This window comes from Leptidea sinapis, chromosome 42 (assembly GCF_905404315.1).
Source record: "Leptidea sinapis chromosome 42, ilLepSina1.1, whole genome shotgun sequence".
Classification (NCBI taxonomy): Eukaryota; Metazoa; Arthropoda; class Insecta; order Lepidoptera; family Pieridae; genus Leptidea; species Leptidea sinapis.
Genome location: NC_066306.1, coordinates 7,345,766 through 7,364,718, shown reverse-complemented (window position 1 = coordinate 7,364,718; position 18,953 = coordinate 7,345,766). Strand labels below are relative to the sequence as shown.

Genomic DNA, 18,953 nt, shown 5'->3' with positions numbered 1-18,953 from the left:
TAATCGGAGCATATTCAACAAAAATTAGGTACTTTTATACTTAAAACTTTTCTATCGCATGGCCCTTTTTAAATTCACATCTGATTTTGTCACTTGGATAATAAAACACTTTTTTCCATATATAAGTACTAAGTTTCATTAGCAAATAATGCAAGGACAATATGTTTTGCTGGCATCCACACCCAGGATAGACACCTACTTAAAAGACTTTTCAATCATTCATCAGCATCATCATAAAGGTTAATAATTTTTTGATGGTTGCCAAAGGTAAAATCAGTTGCTTACTGCAGCGCAGGAGTTTTCTCTCTTGAGCTGAAATATTTAATCCATTCATACCAAGATGCGACCAGCTAAATATCATACCGACGCTTTATTTCTCTTGCTACTGGTAGTTAACTTGTCCCTCTGTCAAATACATTATTTATTTCCTAAAAGTATTCAGTTCACTCAGCAGTCATAACATACCCTTGAGTATGTTCCGTATAAATCAAACGTTACAAATGCGTTTGTATGCGGACGAGGAAACGGCTTTTTATTTCCGGCGTCTCCCTAATAAGGTAATGATAATAATCGGCAACACATTAAAAATTTATGTATTATGATTAAAAATATAGAACAAACGAGAAGGAGTGTTCAATCATATTTTTACGCAGCGCAGTGTGTCCAAAATAATCTCGTGCCCGCGCCTCACCACGCAACTGAAAACAACATAATTAGGGGTCTGAAGCGCTTGAAAAATTTGCCAGAACCAAATTTTTACCTTTAAAAAAAACAATTCAGTATTCATGTAATACAATGTTACTACCTCATTTATTTTTAATAAGATTATATTTCATAAAACATGTGTCGGAATCACATTGACAGAGTTCTACTTTTGTTGCTTTTAATAATTTTGTACCAAGTTACGTTTTTACAAAAATATAGTTAAAGTGACATATATTGCTCGGCTGCAAACTGTAAAATTAAAAAAATATGACGCAAGAAGGTATGTATTTCATATCCTCAGTTAGTATTTTAATTTCAACAAAAAATAGTCCAGTCAATCATCAATAAACATTATATCTTTACCATGGTGGTCAACACTGATCCATTTATCAAAATCATCGTTAACAATCCGATCCATTACGTTTTCTATATATTCATCGTGCAAAGCACATCCAATGAAATCTACACAAATTGAAAAGCTCAAAAAATTATGTGTATAATTACTAACATATTACCACCTCTCATTTGAGTAGCTCCATCTTGGCTTGGTTTGATTGGTTCTTGAGCTGGATGTGCTAGAGATTTACACTACATGAAATCGACAAATAAATTTATATCGTTGTATATTTGTGTTTTTTGCAGTGAAAGTAGTATTGCAGTGACGTATAGTAAAATATTTTGGAACTAACTGGTGTTCGCCGTACCCCGTAGTCTTGCCGAGTAACAATATAAGTAGGTGTTATATAATATTATGGTCCTACAAGGAATTACCATAACTTTTCTATGACCGTATTATCAAGATTTCTATGATCTAAAAACACAGTTTAAACTGATAATTTAATAAAAAAAAAAAAAGAAAAAAAAAAAATTATTGAATTAGGCGTTACTTTGCGGAAATCCATAATTATACAAATTATTTAAGTTTTCTTCAGTGTTAATTCCGCCAATATTTGTCTTTAAAACAATTCGACATTTCGCCTCTACACGAGGCATCCTCAGGACGTGCTGTCTCGCCAAAATCTGGCACGAGACTATTAGACAAATATTGGCGGAATTAACACTGAAGAAAACTTAAATAATTTGTATGATAATTTAATTACGCTTTTATTCCGTTCGAACATTAAAAAAACATTAATTAAGTAATATATAAAATTCGCCGTTACTCTAAAATTTTAATCACCTTGCTTCGATTCAGATGTTCCAATAATAACAAGCTTTGTTGTTTTTATAACTCTGATACCGTATTTATCTTTTTACTGCTATGGTTATGAGCAAATATTAGGTAGAATTGTTTCCAGACAATACCCATTTTTTATTTTTAAGGCAAAACATGAAGGGTACGTGCCATATATAGTACAATAAAATTTGAATATTAATAATAGTATGATTTAATGGATGTGCAGTGTTGGTCCGTGGTTCCGGGATAGTACTGCCACTACACCTATTTCTACCGCAAAAAACTAATGCAGTTGTGAAGAAGAGATGTTTGGATGATGTTGTAGATACATAAACGTTCAATCTAATGGGCCCGCCACACTTAGCTCATTGCTATGCTCCTCACGCTATCACGATGTTATTATTCGCGAAGCTCCGTACTTGTATATTGCTGGTTCTTTGACTCGCTTTAAAAAAACCAACAAAATAGGGAGCGGTAGGCGCGAGCATAATGTCTGGCATGACGAGTATTCGAGTATTGCTACCACACTACGTCAAAGAATATGTTAAGCATCATTGTGTTTTGGTTTAGAAGGTGCCGTAGTTATTGATGCAATGGGGGGGGGGGGGGGCGGTATACACTTACAATAATAAATTGCTCTAGTTCTATACAAGCTATCTCAATTAGTTGTTCTATACAGAGATTAACAATATCTCTTCTATTTTTACATTTTAATCTATTATTAATAATAATAATTAGGGAACCTCCATGTATTGCCCTACTTCTACAAAACGAACTGACTACTTTATGTATTCTAAAACTAAACTGGATCTGATGACTCTTAGGCCAATGTTCTGTACATAATATATCTATATTACAGCAGCTCAAAAACAGTTCAATTTCTAATTCCTTACTTGAGATACCTTGTATATTCCTTGTATATTGAATATACTGGTCTAATGAGACTTCACATCCTATGTCAATCGTAAAGTTTCAATTATTTACTTTAATTTTTAGATTTTTTTTATCATTACGGTTAAGTACTTCCACCCGAGTGCTCGTTTAATGTCGCAATTTTAGCGCCACGCTGTATGATACGGTAACGATGCGCGAAATATTATGAGATGTTGTGTAAGCGAGAGTTACGCATGCGGTATTGAAGTGAAGCCAGCCTTGTTGTAACTTGAAAGCGTAGTAAGTTGGGAGTGCCGCAGTTGTTCTTGTACTGGTGTGTACGTAATAACTGCGGTGTTTCTATGCCCCGTAATAGCACAAACTGGGCATAAAACTGCTAATCGAATTTTACCAACAACTACTTGATATTGGTACCTAGATTGATTTATTTGTATTGTATAAATACAATAATACATATATCAAAATTAGGCAAACGAAACTCAGGGGGATTGACTCGCGCTATCGAAATTTTTATTTAAAATTTGTTTAATAAACGAAAAAGTCAAGTAACTTGAAATTGGTAATGCACGCTATTCTCAAAAGGGAAGTTGTACAATATAAGACAATATCAGGGATCACCCCTTAACTTTGAGTAGTTACAATAAAGGTCGGTGAAAAAGTATTTTCGTATAAACATTACATAATTTGGTCCTTCATCACGAGTGACCATACACATCTTAAGTCGATTAAGAGACTTTAGCTGGGACCTGTATAGATGCATTCGCCATATAGCCCTGACATTGCACGTTTAGATCCACCTGTTTCAGTCTCCTCAAAATTCTTTAGGCAGTGCCAAAACAACGTGTCGAGTTTTATTGATCAGAAGTCTGAAAACATTTATTAATGCAAATTAAACCTTACCTCGATAATGTAAGGTTCAATTGAGAAGTTTATTTTAAAAACATTACGAACCATCTACTCAACATTCTGCGCCAACAAGTTAGTAGTCCGATAATATTTTTTTTTGCTTAGGCAATTAGCACGGACAAAAATTCTTTTTGTAACAATTTTTTTGTATGTCTCAAGGAAGTTGATAACAACAATGTCGTCTATTTAGGCTTAGTCTATTCAGCTTGTCATATAGTAGACACGGTTATTTTACATATCTTAACGTTTATTTTTTCAATTTAATACGTAAGATCACGTTTAAAATTTGTAAAGTAATTTGTTTGAGTTGATGGTGCCAGTTTCATTTTTAATGGACGGAACATTATTCAGGCATCCAAAGAGTATGTGACGCAAAAGTAGTTGCGCTGTGACTGTGCAGTCGCGTCATGGTTAGAAGTAGATCTGAATGTCTTCTGAAAATATACAAATTTAATTTCCATAAATGTTGTAATTCAACTGTCCTATAATCGTCCATATAATTAAAAATTACAAATGGGTAACATACACAGTTCTTTATTCACATAAGGTCATGCTATATGCATGGATCTACAGCGAATATTATGACCGGAGGTTGTAAATTGCGGAGGACTAACTAAATCTGAAAAAACCAAGGGAGTTAAATAGGGTGTTAACTTAACACCTTTCCACCTCAGTCCCCCTGAAAATGTTGCCTTGAATAAATAAAAGTAACTTTTACAAAAAAAAGATACTTCTGTAGCTTGAGATTCCTACGTTCGGCACTCTAACGCTAAGATCTATAGAGTGTACTTTGCTCAGACTTTACTTACGTAAAACTTAGCTGAGTGTAAGCTTAGCTTAATCTTTGATTTCGTTTTTATAGTTATTTGACAGCTGAAATTATACAGAGCTTTAGCTAAGATAGTCCAATGCATAAGTTAAGTTCGCGTTTTATCTCACTCCGCTAAGATTGTTAATTAAAGTTTGAGCAAAATCTAAGTACGCTTGATAAATGTCAAGTTATGTAGAATAGCCCGTGAATACCTAAGTATTAAGTACCTTTGTCTCGTCAGAGGTCTAAAAAAGTGTGAAATGTTTTAGAACGGAGACCTGTGCATCTCAATCCTGCACCCTCCAGTGGACGACCCTCAGTCCGGGGAGCTGCCCTGCGAGCGCTGGAACCCCACACAGTCTGTTCGTACTGTGCTGCTATCCGTGATCTCGCTGCTAAACGAGCCTAACACCTTCAGCCCAGCCAACGTCGACGCCAGCGTCATGTACCGTCGGTGGAGGGAATCCAAGGGCAGGGATAAGGAGTACGAGAATATTATTAGGTGAGTGCTGGCTTTTTGGAATATGAAAGTAAGTGATAGAAATAGCACGTGATGCACCTGATGTGAAGCGTTCATCACCTGCTAACAGTCTGAATATGATCCCGACCTCGAATGGATCACTTTATACCGTAATACAGCGCGATGGCGAAGATTCCGAGCGACTCGTCACAAGCGTGGTGCGCGAGCGCCGTCTCGTTCAAAAGTGAAGTCAAGATGTCCGCCCGTACTGCCATCAACATTCGACAATGACGCTTCGCTAGGTTGACATTGACAGTTGTGTTAACCTGACGTTTGACGTAAACGCCGTCATATTGATTTAAAGGTGTTGTGATGTGACTTTTCATCATTATTAATGTATTAATTTACATTTACTTTTTTGACTTACTCGTGTAATACATTGACTATTTGACGTTTGAGTGTGTCTGTTGCATCATTTTACATATTATATTGTAATTTGAAATGATTTGTAAATCGATGTACTTAAATGTAAATCTTGATATAAAAGAGTGGCAATGAGTTTCTTGCTACTTCTTCTCATTAGTTCAACCCTTTACGAAGTAGCGGTAGATTCAATAAGATTTTTTTTTTATTTTTTTTGACATTCATAAGTGTCATTTCCGTGACGTGAATAAACTGATTTTGATTTGATTTATCATAATGATGAAAAGTCAATGAACGAATCTGGGTTAAGTAAAAAAAAGTATTTATTTTTCTGGCGATGAAAACTTCAAAAACAAAGCAGTGAATAGCATGGTAATGAAACTGCACACCGTACTGACGCAACAGGGAGTGGCCGGGAAGGGAGCTTCACGTTCCAGTGAATTCCAGAGATAATGTGGCCGTGAAGTATGTTTTCACCCATGAACTCTACAGGACTAAACAAAGAAAACTAATAAAACGGTCAAATGTATTAATATTTCAGAAAACAAGCGCAGGCGGCGCGTATCGAGGCGGAAAAGGAAGGAATAGTTGTGCCGCTTACCTTAGAAGATTATTGCATTAAAACACAAGTCAAGGCGACGATGCACGACGCTCAGGTACTTCCTAATACATTGTACTTGTCGCACGCAACCAACGCCGCTTACAGCTATTGAACCAGATTAGGGATGATCGATAATCATCGAAGGTGAATAATTATCGATGTTTAGCTGGAAAACATCGATGTTTTGATATCGATATGTTGACTTCGATATAATCGACACATCGATTTTATAAGAATAAATCGAAATAAATCGTTTTCTAATATCGGCCATCCCTGAACAGATAGCTAACTGACACTGGGAAACTATGTCGATTACTTTTAACGATTTATAAAAAGGCTTTATATTTTTTATGTTAGTCTTTACATCTCCGTCGTTTATGACCGATTTGTAATTTTTTTATCGTCCATTTTTATGTAAAAATAATATTATTATCGTATGTATCCTTCTTTTTTTAAAGTGCACGTTTTATGTCAATATTTTATATATGCCAATCCATGCCATCAATGTTATCCATGATCCTTTCCAAAATTGGTATTATCTCTGGAGATTCGTGTTGATAAGGATCAAACGGAACGGTACGAAATGATAAACTCAATTTCAATAGGATTTACAGAAATCTATAACAGTACTACAGTTTACGTTAGTCCAAAAATAAATTATACGGTCGCTTTCTAGTAAAAAAAAAAGTAAAAAAATCACGTTTAATCACAATATAAAGTCCTTTCAGAATATTTAATATATATATATAGTAAAAGCGTAAATGTACAAGATGGAGTATCTCAGAGCATTTTCCAATCGATGTGAAACTTCAAGAGAGTCGGTTCCGCAATAGCCTACGACTGGAAATAAAAAAAAATCCACATGTGCATTAAACGAAGATTCTCATTTCGTTTTCATTTCACAATACATTTGTGAAAAAATGTATTCATGACAAACACTATTAATTAGAAACCATTTTTAAAGTTTTCAATATTTTAATAAAAATTTTACGCTGTAAGACAGTAATTTCATACCAACAAACCTCCTTCATGCACTTCGAGATTATATGCAAGAGTAAAACAAAAAGCACTAGTGCGAATCACTTTCCAAACGCTGACACACTTAAAAAAGGAAAAGTTACATATTGAGCAAATCAATTAATATGTTCAATAAGAGAGCAAAATTCGTTTTTGTTCCGAGTGCCGAGTTTGAATCCCGAGCAAGTGAAGGATTCTCTAATTGAACCACGAGCATAGTGGGTGATTTTAATATAGAATCCTGACGCTATGTATTTTTCTCCTCAGTAGCGAAAAAATGCAATATATCTATATATAAAAATGAATTGCTGTTCCTTAGTCTCGCTAAAACTCGAGAACGGCTAATTTTGCTCTTGAAATATTTGTGGAAGTCCAGAGAAGGTTTAAAATGAAGTGAATAAATAGGAAAATGCTGCTAAATTAAATAAAAACAACAAATTTGTTTTTTCTTTAATGTCTCCATACCTACATAATTTCTATGAGAGAATTTATTGACTCACGGATTGACAGTTCTGCTGTGAAACAATTTCATTACGACAGCAGGGTGCATATTTTACGAAGTAATTTTTGATTTTATGATATATTATTGACATATTCATATAAAAACATTATTTTGTCGGGTCAGCTAGTGTATAATAAATATGCAAAAAAAATCAATATTCTTTTATGTTTTTTATTGGTCTAAGAGACCGCTTACCCCAGACCTACGTCGTTTTATAAAAGTTGAAAGTTTGTCAGCACATGCTCCCAACACAGGTAAGAATGATGGTCCATTATGGACTTTGGGTTGCACATTTGATACATTGATTTGTGTTATTTGCGACAAAGGTAGTGATAAAAGAACATTACTATTTGACGAGACATTGAAAAAATGTGAATTTATTTTAAAATAATAGGTAAAATAATAGGCATAAACAAATCTTTGAGGAATATTTTATTTCCCTTTTTTTTAAAGATGTTATTGACAGAATAAACTAAAAATTTAAGGTAGTTGTAGCATCGAATGTTTTTACTTAGAATGTTTTCAAAATTTACATAGACTATCAGTTATATAAGTCTGCGCCACAAAGTTTATTTGTATAAGTCATTATAATCACGAATCTCTTACGATTTACAATGTTTGTCTGGCAAGGGGTTGAAACTATCAAAAGTGTCTGGCTAATGAGAAAACATCGTCTACTTATTACCCAAGTAGTATATATTATAAAAATCAGCTTTTATACTATGATGTAAGAAAATTATAATTTCATGAAAATTAAGGTTGTCTGGAAAGGGGTTGCCACGATGTTAAGTGTCTGGCAATTAATAACGTGATTTTTAATAATATTCTGAAGGTAATACCGAAAAATCGCACTTTATTCTTTGATGTATTTAGATCGGCATTTTACACACCTTTAGTACCGTTTTCCTGCCAAAGCCACTGCAAACCAAACTCCATAATGTACCATCGTTCTTACCTGTGTTGGGAGCATGCGCTGACAAACTTTCAACTTTTATAAAATGACGTAGGTCTGGGGTCCACGGGCTCTTGTTCTATATTGTTTTACCCAAAAAAAAGAAAATAAGTATTAAATGAATAAGTATAATAATCTTATAGGATGCCGGCTAGATAATGGGTACCACAACGGCGCCTATTTCTACCGTGGAGCATTACTGTGTTTCGGTCTGAAGAGCATAGCTAGTGAAATTACTGGGCAAATGAGACTTAACATCTTATGTCTCAAGGTGATGAGCGCAGTTGTAGTGCCGCTCCGAACATTACAACTGCATTGTCATGGGCAGGGCGTATCAATTACCATAATGAACTTTCTGCTTGGGTCGTCCCTTATTGTCATAAAAAAATAGTCTTCCTAATAGCGTTCTTAAGCTTTCTTAACTCTAAACATGTACAAATTCTTAGATTATTTATACGTCTAGATAGACTGTGACAGCTGTGAAAAAGTCGAAAATTGAGTTGACAGTTAACCTCTATGTTGAACAATGTACGCACACTAACGCTAAGTGACGCACAAATCGCGAGTGAAAGACTTAGCTTGTCACGCACTCTAAAGTAATAAACCTGATCTGTTTTCATCGGTTGTCTCACAGAAAGAGGCTCTATGTAGAAGTTTAAATTATGTAATGACAAATTATTTTATCTCTATGAAAACATTAAAAAGTGAGAGTTGTTTAATGCCTCATATATATACATAAATTATCTACAATTTTAAATTATCTCCAAATATATTTATTTTTTGTACTCAGTACCTACTCACTGTGTCTATAAGTTATTTATTTGTTTTAACATTGTTTATTTTAATGAGTTAAATTTCTTCTAAAACACATTAATAAAATGGCATTACTGCTTCACGGAAGACATAGGCGCTGTTGAGGTACACATATTCTAGCCGACCCCCACTGGTAAAACTAAATTAGTCAAAACGAATAAAAAATTAACATTGATCTCTGAATAATTAAGTCAATCGCCAGTTTCAAAATAATCATCAAATAAAAATCAGATGCCCCATGACAAATATTTATAGTTTGACCCCACTTTAGTATCCAGCGAATCAAAGAGATTTTTATTGTATGTTGATAGAAAATTTATTGAATTAGGCGTTACTTTGCGGTAATCCATAATTATACAAATGATTTAAGTTTTCTATCGTGTTAATTCCGCCAATATTTGTCTTTAAAACAATTCGACACGTGTTTCGCCTCTACACGAGGCATCCTCAGGACGTGTTGTCTCGCCAAAATCTGGCACGAGTCTCGTGCCAAATATTGGCGGAATTAACACTTAAGAAAACTTAAATCATTTGTGTTGTATGTTGATGTTTATATTTTTCCTCAGTTGGATATGACAGATTTCTACGATGACGACTATGACCTCGACTCGGACTCGGAAGACGAGATGGAGGCTGCTGAGGGCGACGGAGACGACAGCGGCAACGGAGAGTCGTGAGGGCGTGTCCTCTACGGCAATACTCTGATTACTGTCAGCAAATTGTCATTATAACACAACTCATTGTCACCATACTTCATTTGCATTTAGTCTATGGAGGGTAGAGTTAAAAATAATCATCAGTATATGAAAAAGTGGATTTAAATTGGGGTGACGCCACATTAGCATCAGGGTGAAGCTCCTCTTATATAAAAAAAAAACCTTAAAAGAAGCGCCAAATATAAAATCACTAAGCATCAACTACCATCACCTGAACGTCCTGTTCGTCTCGTCCCTTATTTTCATTAAAAAAAGGTGCATGTTTGTTTCCCTGTAATAATTCCATAAGATTATATTTACAACATTTTATTGTACAACGTAAGTTGTTGAAATTTTCAATAATCAACTACTTTAGTCGACAATGATATTAAAATTTTAACTCGGCATACTTCAGTTCATCTACAATTGCTATAGTCGCCAACTCTGTGTCTACACTAGCGCCATTGTGGAAAGGTTTTTTAACTTTTATTTACAGCATACAGGTTGACACTTTTTCAACTTTTCTCCCATATTAGATGATTGTCCTTACCTCTTTCCTCCATAAATTAGTCACACTGCCAATACCGAAATGTCAGTGTGACATCACTGTCACCAGTTGTCTAGACTCTCTTATTGGTCGTGTCACAACGAGTAAGATCTCTAGCACGGGTGCGGACTGTCTGAACAAAACACAGATGAGGTTGCTTCGTATTAAATTATAACATTAATTTGCTCAGTAGTATAATATGTGGAATAGGCACATACTTTTAATCTTATTTCTAAATAAGTTAACATAGGTATAAAGCACGTAAAAAAAGATTAAATTCGATTAAAGGTTCATGTAAAACTAACTTCTTATTGGTAAAGCGAAATTTATTAAATTTTACTATATAAGTAGATACCTATATAAAAAATCTATTAAGTATTGTTCTCGTACATAAGCAAATACATAGTGTGACATAAAGAGTATAGATTATTACATGTGCCAATTAGGTTCCTAATCACATTGCTTTAAGACTTACATCGATTACCTACAGTATGAACAATGATATATAACTATTAGAATACATAGAAAAGGAATGATTGTTGTTCATTGAGCTTGCTTGTTTGATCATTGAGCTGATCTCTTGCCTCTTAGATTGGACCAGTCCGTGCTAACTGCTTTATGTTTTAGTCAAATTTTATCCTCTAACACCAATACTTTCGGATTTTTATTTTTAAGATCATTAGACAATTTATATTAAATATATTAATTTTAGTTTAATAACACAATTTCTGTGATTGTAATTAATTACTCTTGCATTATTTTCTTTTCATTGTGGATTCACGTGAAATATCTTAATTTAGTCTTAATTTTATTTTTATTGTAGTTTTATTATATCGCTACTGATCGGTGCGTAGGTCTTAGTCTAAATTTAATGAAGTAATTTCGGTAATAGCTAACAGACTCCTAACTGTTACAGAACCCAAATGAATTAAGTATATAACATAACTAATTCTGTACATGTATATGAATATTTTTGTACGTAAATAAGTTAAACAGTCGGCACTGCAAAATTTTCAGAGCAGACATCTTCTAAATAAATTACATTTATGTTATCTGATAATTCCTATGGCAAAGATAACATTTATTGAATAAGGCGTTACTTTGCGGAAATCCATAATTATACAAATTATTTAAGTTTTCTTTAGTGTTAATTCCGCCAATATTTGTCTTTAAAACAATTCGACACGTGTTTCGCCTCTACACGAGGCATCCTCAGGACGTGTTGTCTCGCCAAAATCTGGCACGAGACTCGTGCCAGATTAGATCGTGTTTTAAAGACAAATATTGGCGGAATTAACACTAAAGAAAACTTAAATAATTTGTATAAAGATAACATTGTTTTTAATTTTTTTACAAAATTAAAGTTTACATATTGTTGCCCTGAAACATATGCAATACCGACTACTTTATTCAGGCTAATTTATGTAATTGTGATTACAATTTACCCCCTTATTCATAATAGTCTGCTTACTTAAAGCATTGCTAACTCTTACTCTGTCTTCTTCTATGGACCTAAGTCAGAATGAGAAAAAACACTCCTTAGCGGATGTTTAAAGTTAGCGGACCATTATGAATAAGGGGTTTAGTGTCTACACTGCTCATATTATTATTACAAATCTAATGAATATATTAGTGTGTGTCTTTGCTCGAGCTTTATCATTAGAAACCAACCATTCTGCTATATTCCATTAAAAAATTGAAAGATTACAATTCCCGCTATTTGGTAAAGACAAGAAAAAGACTAGTAATATTTGCCGATATCAACCAGGAAGAATAAGGGACTGCGAAGTGTATGTGTGATAGCTATCATACATACCGGCGTTTATTCGCCCGCCCAGTGGGCTGAACACTGGATCTATGGCGTATGAAATACGTACACACTTATGTTCGCATCGGCGGTAAGTCGCCAAAGGGCATCGACGCTAACGATTGTCCATATGACGAACATGAAAAATTCTTTCTTTTTAAATTTTTCTTAAAATTAAATTATTATAATGTATTTAAAAACAAATGCGAACTAGATCTATGTAAATGGAACATTAAAAAATTGCACCCTAAAAGACGTTCGTGGCACGCGTAGTGTGAAGAGGATTGCCGATGTTGTATTCTCCCTCGCACACACCGCATATCACTATATGATACTATTACTATACAAGCTGACTACTATGATCGTGAAATAAGTACATTAGTGACGAAATATATTGTCAATTTTATGTTGAAAAATATGCCCATGAAGAATGGCTACTAGTTACTTTCAAAGAAGTTCTAATTTCAACGACACTTCATGAGTGGATACTTCATTAATTACAAACATCAAAACGAATCAGGCATGTAGTTTTAGAGTTATTCTAGATTTTTCTGTGCTATCGGTTTTATACATATAAACTTGTACTTTAAAATATTATACTATCTAGTTGGGAATGTTTATGATAAAAAAAATACCGGGATGAGCTGAGATGTTTTCCTACTTATGTGATGTAGCAACTTTTTAATATTTGGTAAAACGCACAACATAGCTAAAACAAAATATTAGATTTCCATTATTGAGGAAATGCTATTAAATTTCATACTTTAAATAGAAAATTTAAAAATATTAAACAGAATAGATTAATAAGGAAACATACGAATACTAGAAGCAGGGCTGAAGAAGTATTGACAGCATTCATTATAAATTAATATAAAACTTATTCCGCCAGCAGTATTTATTTAATGTCGTAAATGTGTAAAATCGCTCGAAGTAATAGGCAGGATGAGATTGACGTAAAGTCTTGTATAACTTACACATCACAGACATAGATCCACGTAGATAACGCAAATCTCTCCGTCTGTATGAAAACCAAGCATGCCCTTTTTTTGTACCTACTGTGACGTCGTTAAAAATGCAAGTGCATCGAGCCTAACGTTTAAATCAAATCAAAATCAGTTTATTCAAGTAGGTCACGAAAATGACATGAATGTCAAAAAAAAATATATCAGATCATTTCAATTACAATATAATATGTAAAATGATGCAACAAACACACTCAAACGTCAAATAGTTTGAGTGTGTTTAGCCATTCACCTCATATCATTAGTTGACGTTTTCAGTACATCAATAGTCGGTATTGCTCATAACTAAAATCGACAATGTATTAGAAGTCATAATAAAAAAAAAGCGTCAAAGGAAGAGCATTGCTCCTCTTTTTGTCGTCTTTTTGACAAGTGACGGTACATACACTCGCGGCATCTATTTGGATCCATGTCTGTGTTACACATAAAGTATTTGCCAAGAATAACTTAAAGTCGACTATAGCAATACCTACTAAAATTATTTTCCTAGCTCACTATCCAACATTTTTGCAAAAGTACATCTTATATTAAGTGTAATCCTTATCAGTTTTTAAAGTTTTCTTTTCTGAAACACATCCATCCTGTAGATTGGTACTCACCTTATGTTGTATAAAACGTTGGAATGCTAAGTGATACAATCTGAGAATTTAAAATAGATCTTAAATTATCACGTTAAATTGGCATATTATTAAATAGTTATTAATATTCCCACTGCGGTTAAGTTCTTTTATAATAATATTTTATGTCTTAATATTATTGGTACCAACCAATAATTTACATGCTTAGCCTAAACTAGACACGAATTGATAACTTAATATTAGTTAAGTTTCTATCAGGTAAGTACTTGAAATAGATTGAAACTTATGTATATTTTTATAATAGTTATAAGTTCGCCCATTATTTTGCTTATTTCTTTGTCTTTGCAAACTCCAACAGTTATCGTCGCTAGTTTAGATAATATATTATAAGGTAAAAAAATCGTCCGACGCCTGTTCATTTAGTGATAATAATATTAGGGAAACAAAGGAAGGAATGTTCTAAGAATAGCATGCCGAGCCGTACATTATTATTATAACGGAAAAATTTTGAGAATCCAAGCAAGTTGATATTTTATCAGTGCATCGTAAATGTTTCCATTATAATATTGTACTTAGATAACTCACATCAGATTGATAATACGTAATAATTCATCGGTAATAAACACCAATTGGTTTGAAAGATTATGTGTTTTTTATTTCAATAATTGTATTTTTTATACTCTGTCACGATATTACGACATTTGCAAGTGCGGGTATTCCTCGGAGCACTTTGCAATCATAACGTAGCTAACCTGAGAGTATGTCTAGATCCACGTAGGTGTTACTTGCTTTCCGACCGTTTGTATGAAGATAGAATACTGTTTAGGTAAAATATTACCCAGCCTACTAAAAGAGAAGAGGGCAGTGATAGCCAATTTTGTCAAAGCCCATTCATCTACAGCAAATCACAGCATCGCTAACAATCGTCGTCAGATACTTGTATCTTGTCGCCCGTGAATAGTTGGCTGTTAAGTGAACAAAAGGAGGAAAATAGCTTAATTAAATTGACCACTGTTTATTGATTGCGTGCAAACGACAAAACAAATATAATACATTAAGTTAATACAGCAGGACAGTGGCGAAATTAAATAAACACAAGGGTAGAACTATTTAACCGCAATCATTAAAACTGATTATGGAAAATGCTAAAGGAAATGGTCAAAATTTGTGGATGATAGACCTAGAAAAAGCCTTCGACCGAGTCCCATGGACATTGATATGGAAGGCGCTAAGAGCGCACAGTATACCTGAATGCTACATACGTATCATTAAAGATATGAACAACAACGTCCAAACCTGCGTCAGAAGCTCAACCGGTCTATCCACAGCTTCGATATAAATGTTGGCGTTCATCAGGGTAGTGTACTAAGCCCTCTGCCATTTAATGTAGTCATGAACTATCCGACGGCAAAAATCCAAAAACCAACTCCATTGAATCTCATGTATGCTCACGATGTTGTACTTATATCTGACAGCGAGAGCTGCAAGAAGACATAGAAAGATGGAGAGAGTCGTTGTAACAAAATGGCTCGCGCATTAGCAGAACAGAAACAGAATAATTGTTTTGTAATTTCAATCCTGATCCTTAACTTGACCCGGGCATCACGCTAAGTGAAAAATTTGCATACTAACTAAGAATTTGCATACTCTCACCGGGGTGTTAGGTGACGCTAAAACACTAAAGGCAAGGTCTATAAGACGGCAGTACGACCAGCCTTACTACTCTTAAAATAGAAATCTAACTCAAGTGTTAAACCCAATGACGTTCTATACATATAGACAATGCACCTCATACAAAATTAAAGCCACCGACATATGGCACATGCCACAAATGACACCTTAATAAGCTTCGACTGCAATGTCTATACATTTCTGCGTTCACTCCAGTTTTTTAAAATATTATTAGTCAATAGGCAGCAATGTAAACACTATTTCAAATTTAGCTGCGTATTTTGGATTGAGAACCCGATTTGGACAGTGACATCAGTGGAGTAGCAGTTAGGTATTTTTTAAACCCAGACGAAAAAGAGGTTTCCTATAAGTTTTACGTTTGTCAGTCTGTCCCTATTTTCTGATCCAGATCTGTTCAGTCGGAGGTTTATTTAAGTTTTTAATCAAAAATTACTTTCATATTATAAAGGGAAAAGTTTTTATATTTATTTATTGGCTTGTGTTTATATTTGTTACTTCTTTACGTTCTAAAGGGATTTGGATTTCAAATCAAATCAAAATAACTTTATTCATGTAGGTCACGGAAATGACACTTAAGAATGTCAAAAAAATATTTTTCTTATTGAATCTACCGCTACTTCGTAAAGGGTTGAGCTAATGAGAAGAAGTAGCTAGAAACTCATTGCCACTCTTTTACATCAATATTTACTTTTCCATCGATTTACAAATCATTTTAATTACAATATAATATGTAAAATGATGCAACAAACATACTCAAACGTCAAATAGTCTTGCCTTACACGAGTAAGTCAAAAAAGTAAATGTAAATTAATACAAAAGTTATTGAGTACAGTAGCTGCATCAACCACACACACCGTAAATAAATAAAGGTATTTTGTGAGCATTTTATAAGCGATTATAAATTATATAATAACTTTTAAGAATCTCAAACCGAGTCTCCGGAAACAGGATCATCCTGCCACTACAAGCAGCGCCCGTTCACGAGCATGACGCATGAGCCAGCCATCGACAGGACGACCCGTCCCATGTCACCGCCACTAGCAGTGACATTTAAGCGAGCATGACGAAACCTGTTACGAGAACTCAAGCAAACAACAATAAAAGAATCCTAATCTACATATCATGCAATACTCACCGTTATAAACTAATATTATATTTTTACGAACAGTAATCAAAAGCTCAATCCTTTAGGGTAATCAAATCAAAATCACTCCATTTTCTTTTTATATTCCCACCGCCTTTGAGGGTTGAGCTTTAATAAGCAGGCGTGGCAATAAACTCATTGTGACAATCACTCAGTCACAAAATATCATTTCAGTTACAATATATGTAAAGTGATGCAACAATGACACTCAAACTACAAACACTCAAAAAAAATGTAAATTAACACGAAAAAACAAGAGTCATTGAGTACAGTCACGGCCGACTACTACCGTATCAACAATAATAGTAGGCCATGGTACACTAGATGCATCAATCCACACACACTGTAAATAAATAAAGGTATTTAGCGACCATTTTATTAGCAATTATTTTCCGTTACCGGCTACAGGATCATCCTGCCACCGCAAGTAGCGCCCGTTCACGAGCATGACGCATGGGCCAGCCATCGCCTCCCTCGAACATATTTTAGGGAAGGGAACGACCCGATTTAATGAGATAAGGTACTGAGCGACTCTATTGTTTTCATTTCTGACTGTGTCCTTTCATCTGTCCCATTCTGATAGCGGGTCTTGACTGGAGACTTGTCAATAATTGTACCTTATTTATAGAAAAATATTTGTTTTTATTAAATTATTTACGCTTTTTGCATATCAATCTTATATAAATAAAATAATTACCGATGATAAGTCATATCACATTTTTTTTTGAGTTATTAATGTATTATTAAAGCACACTTAGGCTTGTTGATTGACACGCAGTTGACACACGACTAAGGAGAAAAGTGTGCTTACATTGTATTTAAGCACACTTTTGCCGTTCCGTTATCAGACTGCGAATGATATGTCCATATGTATAGAACGTCATTGGTTAAATCCGTCAATGTCGTCTTCAATATATTGTCCACTTGTCAAATTATTATAAAAATATCGAGTATCTTCTAATTTTAGATGTCTTATTGATATGATGTAACGTAGCCAAATCCTAACTCTGCGCTAGGTTTTCCATTCGGCGAAAATTTGCTTAACAGAGACGTAAAGACATATTCTCTTTCTAGATTGGCAGAGCCACGACATATGTCCAAACATTTGTAAAATTCTTTATCAAAATCAGATTTCATATATTATGTGCAATGGCTCAACGCAAACTTGAGTCTTCTGGGGTTTAAATTCTTCTCAAGAGAGGACTCGATAGAAGACACACGTTTCTCCCGGCACTGGTCGACGATTTCCCGAGAGAGACCTGTATGGCCAGTGGGCTCTCTTATACTGTATACACTTATACAGCATCACCAGTTCTGTCATCTACATAGCAATGCATGTCGGAGGCGTTCCAACATATCATTGATATGCAGAAGAAACAGTGTAGGAGATAACATACAAGCTTTCGCGTTCCAAACTCCAGCGTTCGCCGAGCGGTCCGACGTAATTACCGTCGACGACTTGTATGCTACCCAGTGAGGAAGCTGTTGGTCCACTTGCAAAAACTCTTAGGAATCCCAAATACTGTAAGTTTTGAGCGAAGCGCCTTGTGCACATACACGATCAAACGCCTTCGCTATATCCAGACTAACTGCCAGGCCTTCTCCCTTGCTTTCGATAGACGCACCCGTCTATGTATTGGGTATACCAGACGGTCACCCCGAGACCGGCCATGGCGAAAGCCCCTACTGTACACCGTACCCACCTCCTGAGCACCACGTCCAGTCTGACCGTTTACCCGTGTATAAGAGTAGCTTTGGCTATAATAGCACACCTAAGTTAGAAAGCCAGACTTTTCTTTTGTAATATATCACATTTGTTTGAATACGCAGTAATGGCTTTGCATATCAAAATATATTCGATGATTTTTAGCTTGGTTCATATATATTTTTAATTGACATCTAACTCTTTCGGCCTGAAGAAGATGTATTTTGAGTATTTCTTTTATAGAGTTAACATCCCCATCGCTTCTTACTGCATTTATTATTTCGATTCGAAATGTATCGCAGATATTGCACAGACAAAAACTCCTTGATAAACTGTAGCTTACAGCATTCCAAGTAGTTTGGCTTTGTATTGATCATGTAAGATAATGTAGAACTACTCAACATTCAATAAGATCGTGTTATAAAATAAGTAATATTTCACAAAACAGCCAGGATGGTGTTGAAAAAAGCCAACTACTAATATTATTAAGCCAATTAATAAT

General features: G+C 34.5%; 1 protein-coding gene across 1 annotated transcript in view; it reads left to right on the top strand.

The window, feature by feature from the left end:
• LOC126976838 (ubiquitin-conjugating enzyme E2 R2) overlaps positions 1-14,553 on the top strand; it is a 39,933-nt gene extending 25,380 nt beyond the window's left edge. The window contains exons 3-5 of the mRNA XM_050825463.1: positions 4,763-4,995; positions 5,918-6,032; positions 9,828-14,553. Coding sequence (XP_050681420.1) covers positions 4,763-4,995; positions 5,918-6,032; positions 9,828-9,938 — 459 coding nt within the window. The 3' untranslated portion in view covers positions 9,939-14,553. The remainder of the gene's footprint in view (positions 1-4,762; positions 4,996-5,917; positions 6,033-9,827) is intronic.
• The last annotated feature ends 4,400 nt before the right edge of the window (positions 14,554-18,953 follow it).